The sequence below is a fragment of the Rhea pennata genome, chromosome 7 (assembly GCF_028389875.1).
Source record: "Rhea pennata isolate bPtePen1 chromosome 7, bPtePen1.pri, whole genome shotgun sequence".
NCBI lineage: Eukaryota > Metazoa > Chordata > Aves > Rheiformes > Rheidae > Rhea > Rhea pennata.
The window spans coordinates 30,990,060-31,005,448 of record NC_084669.1 but is presented as its reverse complement, the minus strand read 5'-3'; the positions used below and the strand labels follow the sequence as shown (position 1 = coordinate 31,005,448).

General features: G+C 36.6%; 1 protein-coding gene across 3 annotated transcripts in view; it reads right to left on the bottom strand.

Annotated features, from left to right (window-relative positions):
* WAPL (WAPL cohesin release factor) overlaps positions 1-15,389 on the bottom strand; it is a 73,122-nt gene that overhangs the window by 3,708 nt on the left and 54,025 nt on the right. For all 3 annotated transcript variants that reach the window (XM_062580210.1, XM_062580208.1, XM_062580209.1), the window contains 9 exons: positions 13,353-13,580; positions 8,406-8,517; positions 7,270-7,367; positions 5,569-5,645; positions 4,231-4,406; positions 3,805-3,920; positions 2,684-2,845; positions 1,228-1,435; positions 231-319 (listed from right to left, as the gene is read on the bottom strand). In XM_062580210.1, coding sequence (XP_062436194.1) covers positions 231-319; positions 1,228-1,435; positions 2,684-2,845; positions 3,805-3,920; positions 4,231-4,406; positions 5,569-5,645; positions 7,270-7,367; positions 8,406-8,517; positions 13,353-13,580 — 1,266 coding nt within the window. The remainder of the gene's footprint in view (positions 1-230; positions 320-1,227; positions 1,436-2,683; positions 2,846-3,804; positions 3,921-4,230; positions 4,407-5,568; positions 5,646-7,269; positions 7,368-8,405; positions 8,518-13,352; positions 13,581-15,389) is intronic.

Genomic DNA, 15,389 nt, shown 5'->3' with positions numbered 1-15,389 from the left:
AAAATTTCAATTCCAAGGGTCTTTTTTTTTGATTAACATATTGATGTTCAGAAGGTTTGGTTGGTATGGAATACTTCTGAAAACTTTCCAGAGAACTACATACAGAGCAACAATGTAGCAACTCACATAGAACCCTAATTTAATAAATCCATTTCAAAAATGCAAATTATTATTACTTCACAAAAAAAAAATTCTCTAGTTATGAGTGAATTATCAACTTATTCCCTTACTGGACTTTCTTGGCAGAGACAGCCTAGAAGCAATGCTGTGTACGAGGCCACAATGCAGTCCTCCATGTGCTTCCCAGCATGCTGAAGAGCTGTAAAAAGAAAAAACAAACAAGCTCCCAACTGAGTGTATTGAATCCTCTAAGCAGTTTCAAACACAGCTGGTATCTTTTACTGTACCAATGGTAACAGATATGGCACTAATGACTATTTTGGGGCAAACCACAAATAGCTACAGACACCAACTGACAGAGCTACAAAAGGGAGGAAGGAAATGCACAAAAGGGATCTGAAGAAACATACAAGCAAGGCTGGAGAAAGTAAGATACTACATCTACTATTAGAAGAGTAAAACATGAAACAGTTAGATGAGAGGGACTTGCATTTCTGACCAACTCTATTCTTCAGAGACAAACAACATACTCAGCTTAGAGGTACCCAAATTCCTGAAAAACTACCACAAATGCTGCACACTAAGGCACTAAACAGATACCTGATATACAAGCAGAGTGAGAAATATGAAGAGACAAAAAAAAGATGGGGACTGAAGACAGAAGCAGAATATATGTAAGTATGTCAGAGAGGGGAGACAACAACTAAATTGTACATGAAACGAGAGCAAGTCACAGGACACTGGAAAACAAAATTAAAGGCAGGTAACCTTCAAAGACTGATTCATAAGAACATGCAAATTGCCTAACACCTATTCATTTCAGTGTATTTCTTACACAGAATGACCCTAAAAATAAGGATTTTTAGAAGGAACCAAGACATAGTACTGTTTTTAAAACAAAGGTCAAAAAAAAAGAAGAAAAAAGCAGCATTACTTCTTGCACTTCAGCTCTGCAGTGCTTCCATTTATGATCTGTAACAGGTTCACCTGGGAGACTATGCTGAGGAAATTTCAGCCCAAGAGACTGCACGTAGATGGGAAGTAGAGGATAAGGTGGCAATTTATGCAATTAAGAGTTGCTTTTTCTCACCAATCCAGACAACATACCTTTATTAAGATCAAGTTCTTCATCATCTTCTTCCTTCTTATCTTTCTCTTCAGCACTATCTGGCTTTTCTGTGGAGACCCACTGTATCTCCCCACTTGTCTCTTGCCATTCCCCACTTTTATCATGCTGAGCAGCAGGAGCTTCTTTAATCAATTCATCTGTCTGGCTCTCTGCCAGCTGTGCTGCTCGCTCACGCTCAAGAAATAGCTAATGGAAAAGTTTCAGGAGAATTTCTATTATAAACCAAACGCAGAACACACTGAATTATATTTGAAAGTTTACTTCCCCATCACAACCGACCCCTTAATGTAGTTCTAGTTCTCAATACGCTTCTTCACAGGAGCATTTTCTACTTCAAGGAAAGGATAATATAATTTATCACAACACTGATGCTGTGCTCCATAGACAAGGCCTCCCTCCCTCTCCAGTGAGCCAACTGGCAGGCTCATCTTGGGCACAATAAATGTAAAATCATTTTCTTGGAGACCCAGCTGAAAGAATGAAAAAAATTGCCATATTTTTCGAAAAATTTGTTCTCTACCAATCTCCACTTTCTTTTCATGCTAGTTACCCATTTGCTCTCTCAGCTTTTCTCCATGATAAGTAAAAAGCAAAAATTGAGAAGTGTAATTTAATATTACTCATCAAGGATGTAACCTCAGCAACAATCTCATATTGTACACTCGCATCTTATGAATTAATTCCTGAACCACACAGTACATAGTTTAAATATTATTTTGCAGAGCTGCTTTACTAATATTTTGATTGTTGATTTTTTGTCTGCTGTTGCACAGTTATTCTACAGAATTAAATGGAGGTATTGCTGAAAGTGCTCATAATTCCCCATCAAAATAAAAAGGAGGTTACATTAAAATCCTACCGGAAACTTTTATTTTAGTTTGAATGTTGGAGCTCACTTGCCAAAATTATAGGTGTATTTATTCTCTAAGAAGTTAGTCAATACAATACTTAAAAACACCGTTTCACATCCATATGCTCAATATTCGTATCTTACTGCTTTATAAAGCATGCCGTATCAGTTTTTAAAAATAGATTTCTTAAATTCACATAAAGATAGTACTTTAAAAAATTCATGGAAGCAAAGTAGGTAAGATAAGTGTAACTTGCAGCTTTTACAGCTGGTTTAAACAACTGTAGAAATAAACTGTATAGGAACAAGAAAGCTTTATGGAGGATGAAAGAAGTCTTTGGATGGCTGTAATAATGATACCACTGTCTTTTACCAGGAGAGTTGCTTCTGTAATAGACAGTGCTGTAAAAGCCAAAGTTGTGAGGCACCCCCCCTTCCTCTACAAGGCTGTATCACAGTCTCAAAACACTGAACAGAAAAGTCTTACAAGAAGTCCTCATTGCTGAGCTCTCCCTTTCTCCTTCAAAGTCTGAAAATGAAAACGGTAACTACTACAGGAAAAGCGCATTTGATTCATTTCTTACCTGCACTAAAGCCTGAACAGCATCAATCTGTCCAGTTATCTTTAGGCTATCATCTCCTTCTCCCGTACAGAATGAGTCAAAAGAACACGATGTTTCCATATTGACAAGACAGTGCCTATTCCGAGCACTATATTCTACTAGATTGATCAGCAGACCCAATCCCTGCAAGAATTGGAGAATCAAAGAGGATTACACACATTAAAAAAAAAAAAAAGCAGTAATTTAGTGAATACATCTCTACATCTATCAGCTTTAGATCTTGTCTTTCTGGTGATATGTAAATGCTTGCTAACACACCCTTAGGAAAGGGTTTGATAAACTGTGTTCAGGATTTAAAGAAATACGAGGCAAAACAGATGTCTGCATACAATTTCGAGACTTTTCTGATTCTGAAAACAGAGACATTCTCACTGTTTTTAAAGATGAGATCTTAGTTATAGACTAGTCATTCAGGTACCAGGCTTTCAGCTTACATTCTTGAAAGACCTTTTGAATATACACCTTTATTGTTGCTACTTAGACCATACAGGTCCACCTTACACGTGCTGAGAGAGAAAACAGATATATTTGACAAGGCCTATCCTAAACAATAACATCCACTTTATCTCTAAAATGTAAGACTGTTATAAACAACACAATTTACAGACTTGTTTACTAAGTCTCTTCATTCATCTAACTGGACTTTTCCCACCAAACAGTTTTTAATCAGCTAGTACTTACTTCGCCGGTTTCCCATATGATACTGTATTTTCACACTGTACTGTAATTTTTTAATAGCTCTTAGGTGCACACATATATTCCAAGCAGATGATGACCTGCTATCTTTAAAAGCTTTATTGCATCATGCATAACCCTTCAACAGAGGCGGGCTTATGCTGTTAAATAGTCTGATTTACTCTCAGAATTCTGCCACATATGACCTGTGAAAATCCTCAGAGTTTAGAATCAGCAAATGTTTCAGCAGTTTCTCCTTGGACCTTAGAGAAACCTGCTCAAAGTACTTCTCTAAGAATAAGGTCAGTAAAAACTGTACAGTCTGATCCTTAATTAGGAACTGTAGTAGTTAAATATGTACTAGAAGGCACAAATCATCTTATGTTATAGTGAAGATAGTATCTTACCAGCACCCGAATATCAAATCTCTGTTCTTGAGGTAGGAACTTTGGAACCTGAAGCACACAATTCATAGCTGTGCCAATCAGACCATCTTGTTCACCTGTTTTTGTACTACCCCATTCTATAAACAAGAGAAGTTAGAAAGTGCAGTTTTAGAAACATTCATCTTTATAATTGTAAATACATTGATAAAACTTTTTGGTCTTAAAGACTCTCTGAACCCTCTGGTCAAAACACGTATCTTGTTAATACTTGCCATTACTCATCCAGTTCCCCAAAACAAAGTACTGATTACTGCAATGCAAGCATCTACCACACAAAACTGCTTTATAGCATTATACAGGGGAAAATAATTGTTGGTGGGAAAAGGATTTATATTAACATATTATTTGATATTGCAGTACAAGGTACATTAATATTTTTCACTTTACCATTATCATTTGTTAAGTTGAGCAAGACACCAATGATGGCCCTCATACAGTCTTCCACTGCTTTACCCACATGGTTAGTTACATTCTGGTGAGGCAGAGGCTTATTGTCGGGTAAACAGATACTGTCTTCAGCACGATTATATCGCTGGATTAACTCCTCACAATGCTGCAAAGCTCTGAAGATAGAAAACACAAAACAAAATTACCTGGACAACATGTAAGATACTCTACCCTTACACATGCCTCATCAGGAAAACTGTAAAAAAAGAATTTGTGCAGAATTTTTCTAATATAAGTTTAACATGCCCAGCTGGTAGGGACAGATGATAAAAATATCACATATAAAATCTTTCATGAGGCTAATGGAAATTGTGAACAAACAAACAAAAAAAAGCTTTGAGGCTTAAGAGTTTTATCAGTTTGAGATTTCAAGACCAAAAACTCATTTTTCTTTCTAACTACATTGTGAGGTCTATAAAGAGATACCACCTCTACAAATCCAGCCTCTTATATCCTCTGACCACCAAGGCACCACACTGTTCTGGCAGTATTATCTAAATACTCTCTTGTCCTGTTCTCAGAGTTCTCTAAGTTTTGTAGTAAATAAAATGACACGATTTTTCAGCAGGATATAAACTTCAGCTTTTAACAGTACTGGACCACAGGCATGCTTCTAGTGAAGAACAAAGCTGAAGAAGCAGACGTAAAAAATATATATTGGTCTAAACAGCATATTGAACACATTCTTAAAAAACACTCAAAATATCTAATCTACAACCATGAAATTTTGTTTGCAGTGAGGTGTGCAGAGTCAAATTTTCACATTAATTTGCTCTTTTATAAACCATGTGAGCAGTGCAAGAGGGATGCAATCTCTGCCACTCAACTAAGAACTCACTCAGATGCATAAACAACTTAGAGGTGTTCATACAAGGGAAAACAGTACAGAATGCTATTTCAGTGTTCTAATTCTTAGTTACACCAACTATCAATTCTTCATTGGCTTCGCTTCAGTAAACACCTAAGCATACTGAAAACATGATAAATACAATTATCTTCCAGAATGTCCTCTTCTGTATTCATCTTACCTTGGTACTGAAGGAGCTGAATCCACATCTTGCAACATTTTCAGTACCAATAATGGCAATACTACATGTTAGTGCTCAGGCAATTACCAATACTTCATCTAAAACACCTTTATCATTACTTCACGAAAAGCAACAGTCACAGTTACCTTTTTTTCCCCCACGAACCTCCTAATATGACAACATTTTCTGGTTTATTTTTGGCATATTAGGTACAGCATTATGCAAAAAAAGTCCTTTTGTTACAACTTACTTGGCTGAGGAGACTATGAGTTGTGAGTCTTTGTATGCTATCAGATAGCTTTGATTTTCTGGATTATGCACAGTTACCTAGAAAGGGGAAGAAAAAGTAGTATTATGAACAGGACTTTTTTCCCTTGGAAGAAAGGCAGTATTTTTTCCCAATTCTCTCTTTATTCACTTTCACATTTCTTGTTTATTATCCAGTGCAAGCTTTCCCTTATCACTGTACCAACATTTCCTTGAAGTTTGCACTTTGTAACCAGCCCCACAACATTGTGGCACTGAGGATAAAATAGGCTCCCTTGATACAGTAAAACCAGAAATTATGGAGCAGAATGTTCTGTTACAGCAGAACCCTCCATCTATATCCTGGCACTATGGAGTCCCAGATGACCGGGTAAGTATGTACACATAAATATATACAAAATAACAATATTATATAGTTTTCTTCCATGTTATTTTTAAGACCTGATATTAGCTCCATTTCTGAGAGCTCATTATATATCCAACCATAAAAGTTTTTCCTACCGAGGGAATTCAGAATAAATTTTCAGAAATAAAACAACATCCTTTTAAATTTTGGCTTTTTTTTTTTAATCTTCACTTGCAAGTTTCTACAGATGTTACTATATCACAATCCATTCTCAAGTTCAAATTGGGATATTCTGCCCCAATATAACCCCCAGTTTAAGCTGCTGCATGGCAGCCCCATTCTCTACAAGGAACAAACATCTTCAAATATAAAAGCAGAAATAGAATTTGAAAGTTTTTCTTCTAGCTTTGCAGAAGACAAGTAAAGCACCAGGTCTCATCATTTTTAGGTGGCCACCTTTGCATTACTACATGAGCAATTGTTCACTCTTTCCCAGTTTCTAGCTTACTTTTACAGTATCTTTAGTTTGTCCTCCTATTTTACAGGAGGAAACAAGTTAGAGCTGTAGCTCTCGTCTTCTGATTCAGGCTTAAGGTATCACCATCGAGATTCACTGACCTGAACTGCAAACCTGAACATCACTTTTTGATGTGCAAAGTACTATTGCTAAAACATGACAATATTTTTCTGCCTGCTTATAATATCGCAGTACAAAAAATAATAATATCGATAACAAATATGAAACTTGGGCACTGTAAACAAACATATGCTCACAGTTACCTTCAGCTAAGCTCCACGACATTGCTACATACTTTAATTCTGTTCAAAGTTCTCATCATAAAACATGTACCATCCCAATAAGCTCAACTGACTACAAAACTGGTTTGACTTTCAGGGCAATTTGTTCTCTCAATGCTTAACAGAGCTGAAGTTTAAAAGCAGTAATTCTTACAAGGTATGCAAATTTACTGATTCCAGGAGAAGCACATTATTATGTATTATCACTAAACATACACTAGAAATTGAAACTCATGCTAAGAAAGCAATATGCATAAACAGCTCCTTTTAGATAGAACTTACGAAAAAGTGTCATTCAGGTATTCTTAATAGTAATTAACTTGCAATACTGTACATACATTCAGAATAATGGAAAAAATTCTCAACCATACCACTCTAGGAACACTGATAAACATCAGAAAGCTAGCATCATCTTTTTTTTTTTTTTTAAAAAAGTATCACATTGTTACTCACATAACCATATTATGTATTTAAAGAACATCATATTGAAAAAGCTGATTGAAAAACTTTAAGAAATGCAATACATCTGCTCATACTCACGCTTTCTAAGACCCGTAAACACCTTTCTGCACCCCATAATGAAGCAACCAATTTCTCTTCATTTTCATCGCTGCTTAGGTGATCCACACATTCTTTAACTAGATAGTAGAGAGAAGTTGTTTTCGACTATCACTAAGGGGTCTTCAAAAAGTAAATATTCAAAACTACCTATCATGCTCATTTCACACTTTTCAAAACTGTAATACCACAAAACATTCACGAAAACATCATGAGCAGCATTCCAAATATATTTTTTTTTATTTAATGAAGTAAATAAGAAAAGCTTGCTCTACAATTTTGTGAACCAATTACTTGTCTGCAGATTTTATTTTCCACTGACAAGAAGAGCTTCTACAGGCCACAATTACATCACTTCATTGTAAACATGTCAGCATATTTTAAAGGTATCTTTGATTTTTCTTTTCCAAAACAGTGTGGCATGCACTCTCCCCACACCTTACAAGCATGAATCCAAAAGGAAGTTAAACAGTTTCATCTTTTCAATCCTTCCTTTGCCCACTCCTCTGCTTACTCAGTTTTAAGATCCAGCTCTATTCAGCTCAGATTCATTTTACAAATGCATCTTCTCCTATCTTCAGGATACTAATCCAAACAAACACCCAACCTAAACAAGACATACCTAGTAGTAATAACATCAATAATATCACATTTCTTCCTGAAAAACTGACTTTCTCTAGGCTATTCAGTAAAGAAGCGTGACGAGGCCTAAAAACAATTCTAGACTACTGCAAAGCAGATTTTGGAGTACTTATTCTGAAGAATGTGCTGTATATAGACAATATAGGTAACATTTTGTATTCTGTCTAAATTTAAGCTGGTTTTAATTTCACATTTCATACAAAATATGCAACATTATACACATTCTGTTTAAGCTTAAAGCTACTTTCAATCCCACATGCTACACATTAAAGTCTCATATATTTCCTAACAATCCTAACAACAACAACAAACCCTAATAATAATAACAATAAATCCTAATAATAATAGAGGTAGGTATTTTAATAATTCAAAAATATTTTTTCCTTTTTTTAAATCAGAGGAAATGGACATTAAAAGCAAACAGCTTAAGATTCACATGTATATTTCAGGTTGTCAAAGTGACATTTCTAACATACCTTTATCTACAATATGATCAAGACCACCTAAAAGTCGCAGCTCTTCTTTAAACCAATCCCCAGCTCGTTTTGAGGTGAGAGACAGCAATGTCTCCATTGCCAAATGCCCAGTCTGAAAGAATTAGATTCTAGAATTAGTGAAATCAACATACACAGCTACAACCAATAGTTCAAATCATAAAAATTCACCTCCCCAAAACCATAAAAACAGTTTCAGGTTCTGAGTAGAAAGACCACCAGAGGGAGCAAAAACAGACAGAAAAATGTGCATAGCTTCAAAAAAGGACTTGGTACTGATGAGAAAGATATTTTGCATTTTTTTATTTTTATTTATTTATTAACTTTTTCCATAATTTTATTAATGTTTTTGAAAAGCTAAAAAGCCTTCTTTCATCTGTTTCTCCCGTTATCAAAAGAGACAAATAGAGGAAGGAAGTAGACAAATCGCTCAGGCAGAAAAAAAAAAAAAAAAAAAAGTATGCCAGTGAACACTGTTTCTCTGTCTCTCAGATATACCAGCTTTGCAGCTTGCAGAATACATTTGACTCTAGTGTAGATTTGTTTTGGTGTGTTTTTTTCTTTTAAGCTCATAAAAGACAAAAATGAACTGAAAGACTGTAGAGAACTTATTATTGTATTTACTTAAAGGAATACATATCAAGATTCTGCAACACTGAAACTACATCCATGCAAAATCAAGTTGAACAGATTTCAGGCAATTATCTCACATAATCCCCTGCCATGTTTTAAAGCAAAAACAAGACCATCTCTAAAGTCAAGACTATTTAGCTAATTTTTCTTCAAAGAAAGTCTAAGGGGGAATGTTAATGAGGTAGCATTGTGGCGAGCGGAGAAAAAGAAAGCCAGACATACACACTTAAAATAATTTATGTCTTCACAGAAATGACTAATATAAGGCTTCTGTAGTATCTGGAAATACACACGTAAATCTGGGCTACTGTAAGCCTCGTAATTTCATGTGTGCCACACAAATATAGCAAAATGTCAGAAGTAAAAAGGGAGATAAGATCTCATTAAAGTCAACTCAATTTAGCTACTTTTCAAATTACCTCCCTCCCTGGCACATTTGATTTGTAATGCTTCAAGGACGGCTGTGCTTATTCTGGGCTGTGCAGCATTTCCAGAAGAGCAGTTCAAACCTCAGAACCTCCTGGGAAAAACAGCACTCACCAGGCTTGAACAAACATCCTACTGTATTCAAAAGCCAAGTTATAAACTGCGTGCTCCCCCCCCCCCAAGAGCTTTAGCTCCTTTCTATTGTTATAAAATTAAAATAAAATAAATAAAAACCCAAATACAAGAAGAAATTTGAAGGTTAGCACCTTCAAATTAGCATGCTGGCACTGACGAGCATTTAGTTAGTATTTGTCCACTAGTTAGTATTTAGTTAGTATTTCTCCATAGTATTTTAGTTAGCATTTGACCACTGCCCATGGACGTCTCCCTGGGTCATGAAGTGTTGTGGCAGGGACAGGGGCAGAGGGGAAAACAGCACAAATCCCCTAAATGACTCAGGCCATTTCCCCCTGAGCCACCAGCACCTCAGTTCTCCCTGGCAGAGGGAGCAAAAACAGAAGCTGCAATTACTCCGGCCCCGGTGTCACTGTCAGGGGAACAGCAAGAGCCGCTCAGCCCTCCCCTGGGCTAGGGGACGCTAAACACACCTGGTTACAGGGTTCCCAGCGCAACACCGAGAAGCTGCACGCACAAAAGTGTTAACAAGGTAAGAGCAAAGGATAGTTTAAGTGACTGGAGCCAAACAAACGAGCAAAGTGCTTTAAGGGAGGAAAGGGGAGGGGGGAACCCTTCAGACCGCGGCTCTACAGTTTCCCAGCTCTCTGCAGCCTTCCCATCCGTTTGGGGGATTTTGAAGATTTCTTCTATTCTTACAGAATGAGCTTGAGACTGCTGTAAAACGCATATCTGAAGCCATGCGTAATCTAATCCAGGTTGACAGACGCTTAATAGAAACTCTCCTTTATAGATCTTAAGGGCTACAAAAGACTTAGCTGACTTTCTGAGTATCTTCATCCTGTCCCTTGAAAGCTCAAAGCCCGCGCAACATTTAAAGTATAGTGCTTGCTTTTCCTAAAAAGGGCAAGGACTTAAAATACCCTCAGAATATTATGTGGTACTTACACCATCTAAAAAATATCTAAAAAACAAATTTTTAATAATGCATCTTTTTAAAAGAACTAAAGCTTATAACTCACTTTTGAAGTAATCTATTCTATTCACATGTTTATAGTAACTAACAAGAATTAACACCATCCCAAAAGCTCGAAACACGGCCCCATGAGACTTTCAGCATTATAGTAGGGGTGAAAAACAGAATTATCTCTTGACCAACTGAAAAGAAGGTTTTTGGAAAGATACAATAGATGGGAGCTAGCTATGCTGACTGAGAGAGAGATGCCATTTGCTAACAAGAAGGCTAGATTCCTTAGGTTTGATCTTACCATAAACAGCCAGAAAATTTGAACAAATTTGATGTACTGAGAATAATTTTGATTTCTGGGTTTAAAATTTCAGTGTTCATAGCAGTCTAGAAAACAACCTTTCAAGTACCTTTGCAAATACTTAAAAATTAGCCTGATCGAATTTCCAGCTAGAATCGCATAAATTAAGTTGTCTGTTTAAAAAGACATGTGGTACTGATCATCTTCATTTGATCTGTGATTCAGAAACTAAGGCTTAACTGGTTAAGCACAAACTGGAATCATTAAGACATCTGTTGCATTCATTCTGTTTCTCAGTGGAAATGAGTCCAAAAAAAAATTTTTTTGAAAAATTCTTCTAAAAAAAAAAAAAAAAAAAAAAGACGACGATGACTTCCATTCTCTGCCTATCATCTGGCACAATACAGACATCACTTATTATAGCTTGTGACAGAGATCTATGTAACAGCAAAGTTATCTTCTACTTAATAAGTCCATTATAGACTTAATTCTATCATGATCTGGAACCTAATCATCTCACTTGGCTTGCATACACTCTAAGTGTTCTAGAGTCTCTGCTTCTAGATGATGGGAGGAAACCAGTTGCCATCTGCGAGGTACTACAATATTCCACACATTTACAACAATAGTTTGATTTATTTTAAGAATTAGAGATGCCTCAGAACAAAAATCTGAAAATGCCAACATGTGGATAGTATTACTCCTTCCTTATGGACAGTTTCCTCCCTGCACAGAAAGTTCCTTTTAAGAGTTACTCTCTCTTAAAACTCATGCCTAAGAAAACACAAGAACAGAATTAAGGTTTATACAAACATCAGGCCAGCTGAGACTACGGGCATGAGAAAAGCTCCAGCAAGAGACAGGGCTCTGTGTGGTGGGATGCTTCAGCAGTAAGGAACCTGTACCAGCTGTTCTATGCTTCCTAAAGAGAGTTAGCTTACATTTTGCAGTGCAAAGGATATCCTGGCACTGACAGACTGAGCTACGTGAGCTTTCTTTGCTGCCAAAGCAGCACAAGAATACAGGCACTGATTATACCAATTCCTAGCTAATCACCACCTAGCGAACAAATTTCATTCTGTATTGATATCTTAAGATTGTATCATATGAGTTAACAGAGTAAGTGGAAAGCAAAGGAAATCAACTCCATATTCATTCTTCTGCAGATTTCAACAAGCAGAAAAATAATGACACTCCTAGGCTCATCTTTCTTAGTTTTTTTTTTTTTTTTTTTTTTTTTAGAAAACAAGCTTAAAACTGAAATGCCAACACAATTTCCTTGTATCGTCATAACCAACAGTTATAACATCAATAGTATCTTCCTTCTCCCAAAATTCAACTCTTTATATTGCTACATAATACTGGCTTTTCATACTAATTCAGTAATCCATTCCACAGCTAGAATTTTTAAAAAAGACTCCTTAGCCCGGGGGGGGGGGGGGGGGGGGAAGGGAAGATCACTACAAAAGATGATGTCGCTTCAACCAGACGTATTATCTTTTAATCTAACCTAAGGGAGAATACAATCTAGTTTAGAGACTGACAGGACCTGAAGCGTTACTTTTAGAAATAAAGCTTTAAAAAGCTCAGTTCACGTACTCGACAGGAAAGGATTTTTGGTTTCTCACTTACGTACTAATTAGACCGTTTAGAATATTAAGAAACTGTATCACAAGATGCTGAAACTTTAATAATATACTAACATCTGTTATACTGAAATACAGCAAAAGCAAAAACACATTACATTGTGCCATCTAGGACCATTCATCTAGTCAATCTATCATCAATTCTTTAAATATACTGTTTTCAAAAAATTTATAGCTTATCCTTTATTTTTCAATGCTAGCACCAAATCAGGGCCTTTTTTTTTCCCCCCCTTTTTAGGAGAAAATCGAAAATCAGTTCACTGTTGCAGCTGAAGATGCATTTATAAAAACAAGGATGCTTGAGAAAGCAAGTAAAAAGAGAGGTATCCACATTTACAATAATGTATGTTCTGCACCACACTGACCAAAGAGAAATCAGTTTCTGTAAGACAGATTTCATAAAGCTGTCCCCACACCAAATTCTTAACAGGAAACACTCTTATTCTCATTTAACAACCCCTACTGTTTGTGAACATATGTACACTAAAATTCAGGCAAAGAAATAAAGTCAAATAATTCAGATGTGGTCCTTCCACACATAGTAATTTGAAGTGCTACCTTTACGTAGTTACCCTTACCTGGAGCAGGAAATAGTGCATCAGACAACTGAAGAACATAAAGTTATCTTACTAATAGCCTTTTAGAAAATAATTTTTGAATTTTAAAAAGAAAATACTCGCAGTGCATTCATGTCTACATAGAAAGTAGATAATGTCATCACTTCTGAGCTGCAAGATAGAAATTTAAGGTTGATGCTTACAAATTGTTTTATTAAACGCTCTACTACTCACAAGGCTTCCAAACAACAGCATGATACCCACCGTGATGTTTTCAAGATCAAGATGTTTGTTGTGAACAGTTTCACATAGTCTCCGAATTTTTTCCTTTATTTTATTCATGTCTTTTTCATTCAGCAGCTTGGCAGAAGAAGCATCCTGTTCCAATTCCAAAAGCCGAATCATCAGATCTAGACTAGCTCTGTCTAAATCCATGTTCAAACGATCTCTGCTCAGAATGTACATTAGAGCTGCTGTACAAAGCGACAAATTCTTGGGTGGGGAGAGGAAAGAAAAAAAACAAGTCAAGTTTTAGTAAACATCTAGGAAAAAATTTTCACAACTTTTAGTGAATAAGCTGGAGATGTATGGAAGAGAAATCCTGCCAAGCCCTGACCTACACTGGCACCTGCATGATTAGTTATTATTGTACGTAAACAGATTTCATCTAGCAAGTTATAAGGCAGTTTACCTAACCAATACAAATGAAAAATCATTCAACACATTCATAAAATTCTGGTAGAAAAGCAGGGTTTTCTACTTTTATGACTCGCTGACAAACAGCATTGCAGACAGACTAAGAAATGGCAACTCCAACAGTTATGGAATTATGGAAGAGAGATGGCAGGAAAGCAAAGTAAAAATGGCCAAGAACAAGGCAAGGAAGATGAAAATTCTGGTTGGGTGGGATAAGCTGGTGACAGAAAGCACCAGGAAAAACGCAGAGATCACAGGGATAGTGTTTGCATGTGAAGAGAAAGACAGCCTTGTGAAATGCATCCCAATTTTGCTGAGTAGGTCTATCAGTCAATAATTTATCAGAAATTCCCAGCATAAATACACTTCATTTCTAGAGAAGATGCTTTTCTTTTTGAAAGCAGTCAGAATAGAAACAACTACCACTTCTCCCAAATTAGTCCTTAATAAGCAAACGCTATTACCTTGAACATCCCTATCTTACAGAGGATTAATAGTGTAACAGGGACCTCTTAGTGGCTAAGTAACCTTCAAGAAGGAATTAAAGTTCATCTTTGTGAGGATTGAGAAAAGCAAAGACAGAAGGTGGTTGTCAGGAAGAGACAAATTGCAGTAAGAGTAAAGAGACCAGACCAAGGCAATCTGTCCCTAGTGCTAGTAAGCACAGCATTTGCTCCAAGAGACCCATCTATCCAGCTTAGTCCCAAGTGCTAATACAGAGAACATTCATGGAGAATTGAATTCTGCTAGACATAATACTTTCAGAAATCTTCAAAGACATCTGGAAAATCTAGGACTGGCCTCGTCAGGTGGTGGCAAGGGGAAGAGTGAATGCATTAGTGGACAGAGAACATTAGTAAGGAACTGGGGGTCAGTTTTCCTTGAAATGACTGGTTGCTGTTGTGCCCAGCTCTCACAGAAGAGACAACATGCTGCACGCATGCGCGTGCATGCACACACACAAAGTAAACTCAAATTGTCGAAGAGCTTAATTCTGGGATGAGAGCATTGCCTAGCTCAACAGGAAAGACCAAAATTTATCTCCTAACAGATTAAGGCTCAGTCAACCACCAAAGCAATCATTAGCTGCCTGCTTATTTTAGAAGCAGGTGATAATCGTACCTGGCCATATTAGGCAGTATTAGCATTTCCAAAGCAGGAAAGGGCAGCTAACAGCCTACCAAAAGGCATGCTAAAACTCCTTCCTGTATGAGTCAAGGAAATCCTTGAGGGCAGAGGTAAAGACTTGAATCTGACTAATTACCAAAAAATACATTTAGAATACTGAAAGTAGTAAGAGTTTCTGAATCTACATCTCCTTTCATGAATACAACCTTAAGCTACAGGCCAATTCAAGACCTTAGCTTGAGCTCAGGATCTTAGCTGCGAATATCATTACTCCAGCCTTGTCAGCTGGACCGTGGAAGGTAGCAAGCAATTTATGCAGCTAGTCTAGATGAACAGAGTATATATACTTTTCCATTAATCTCAACTGACTTTTTCCTACAAGCTTTGCAGTTAAATCATTTAAATAATATAGATCATTTACTCTGGATTTACTTGCATCTGGCTTAAACTACAGGAACTTTCCTGTTACTGGAAGGC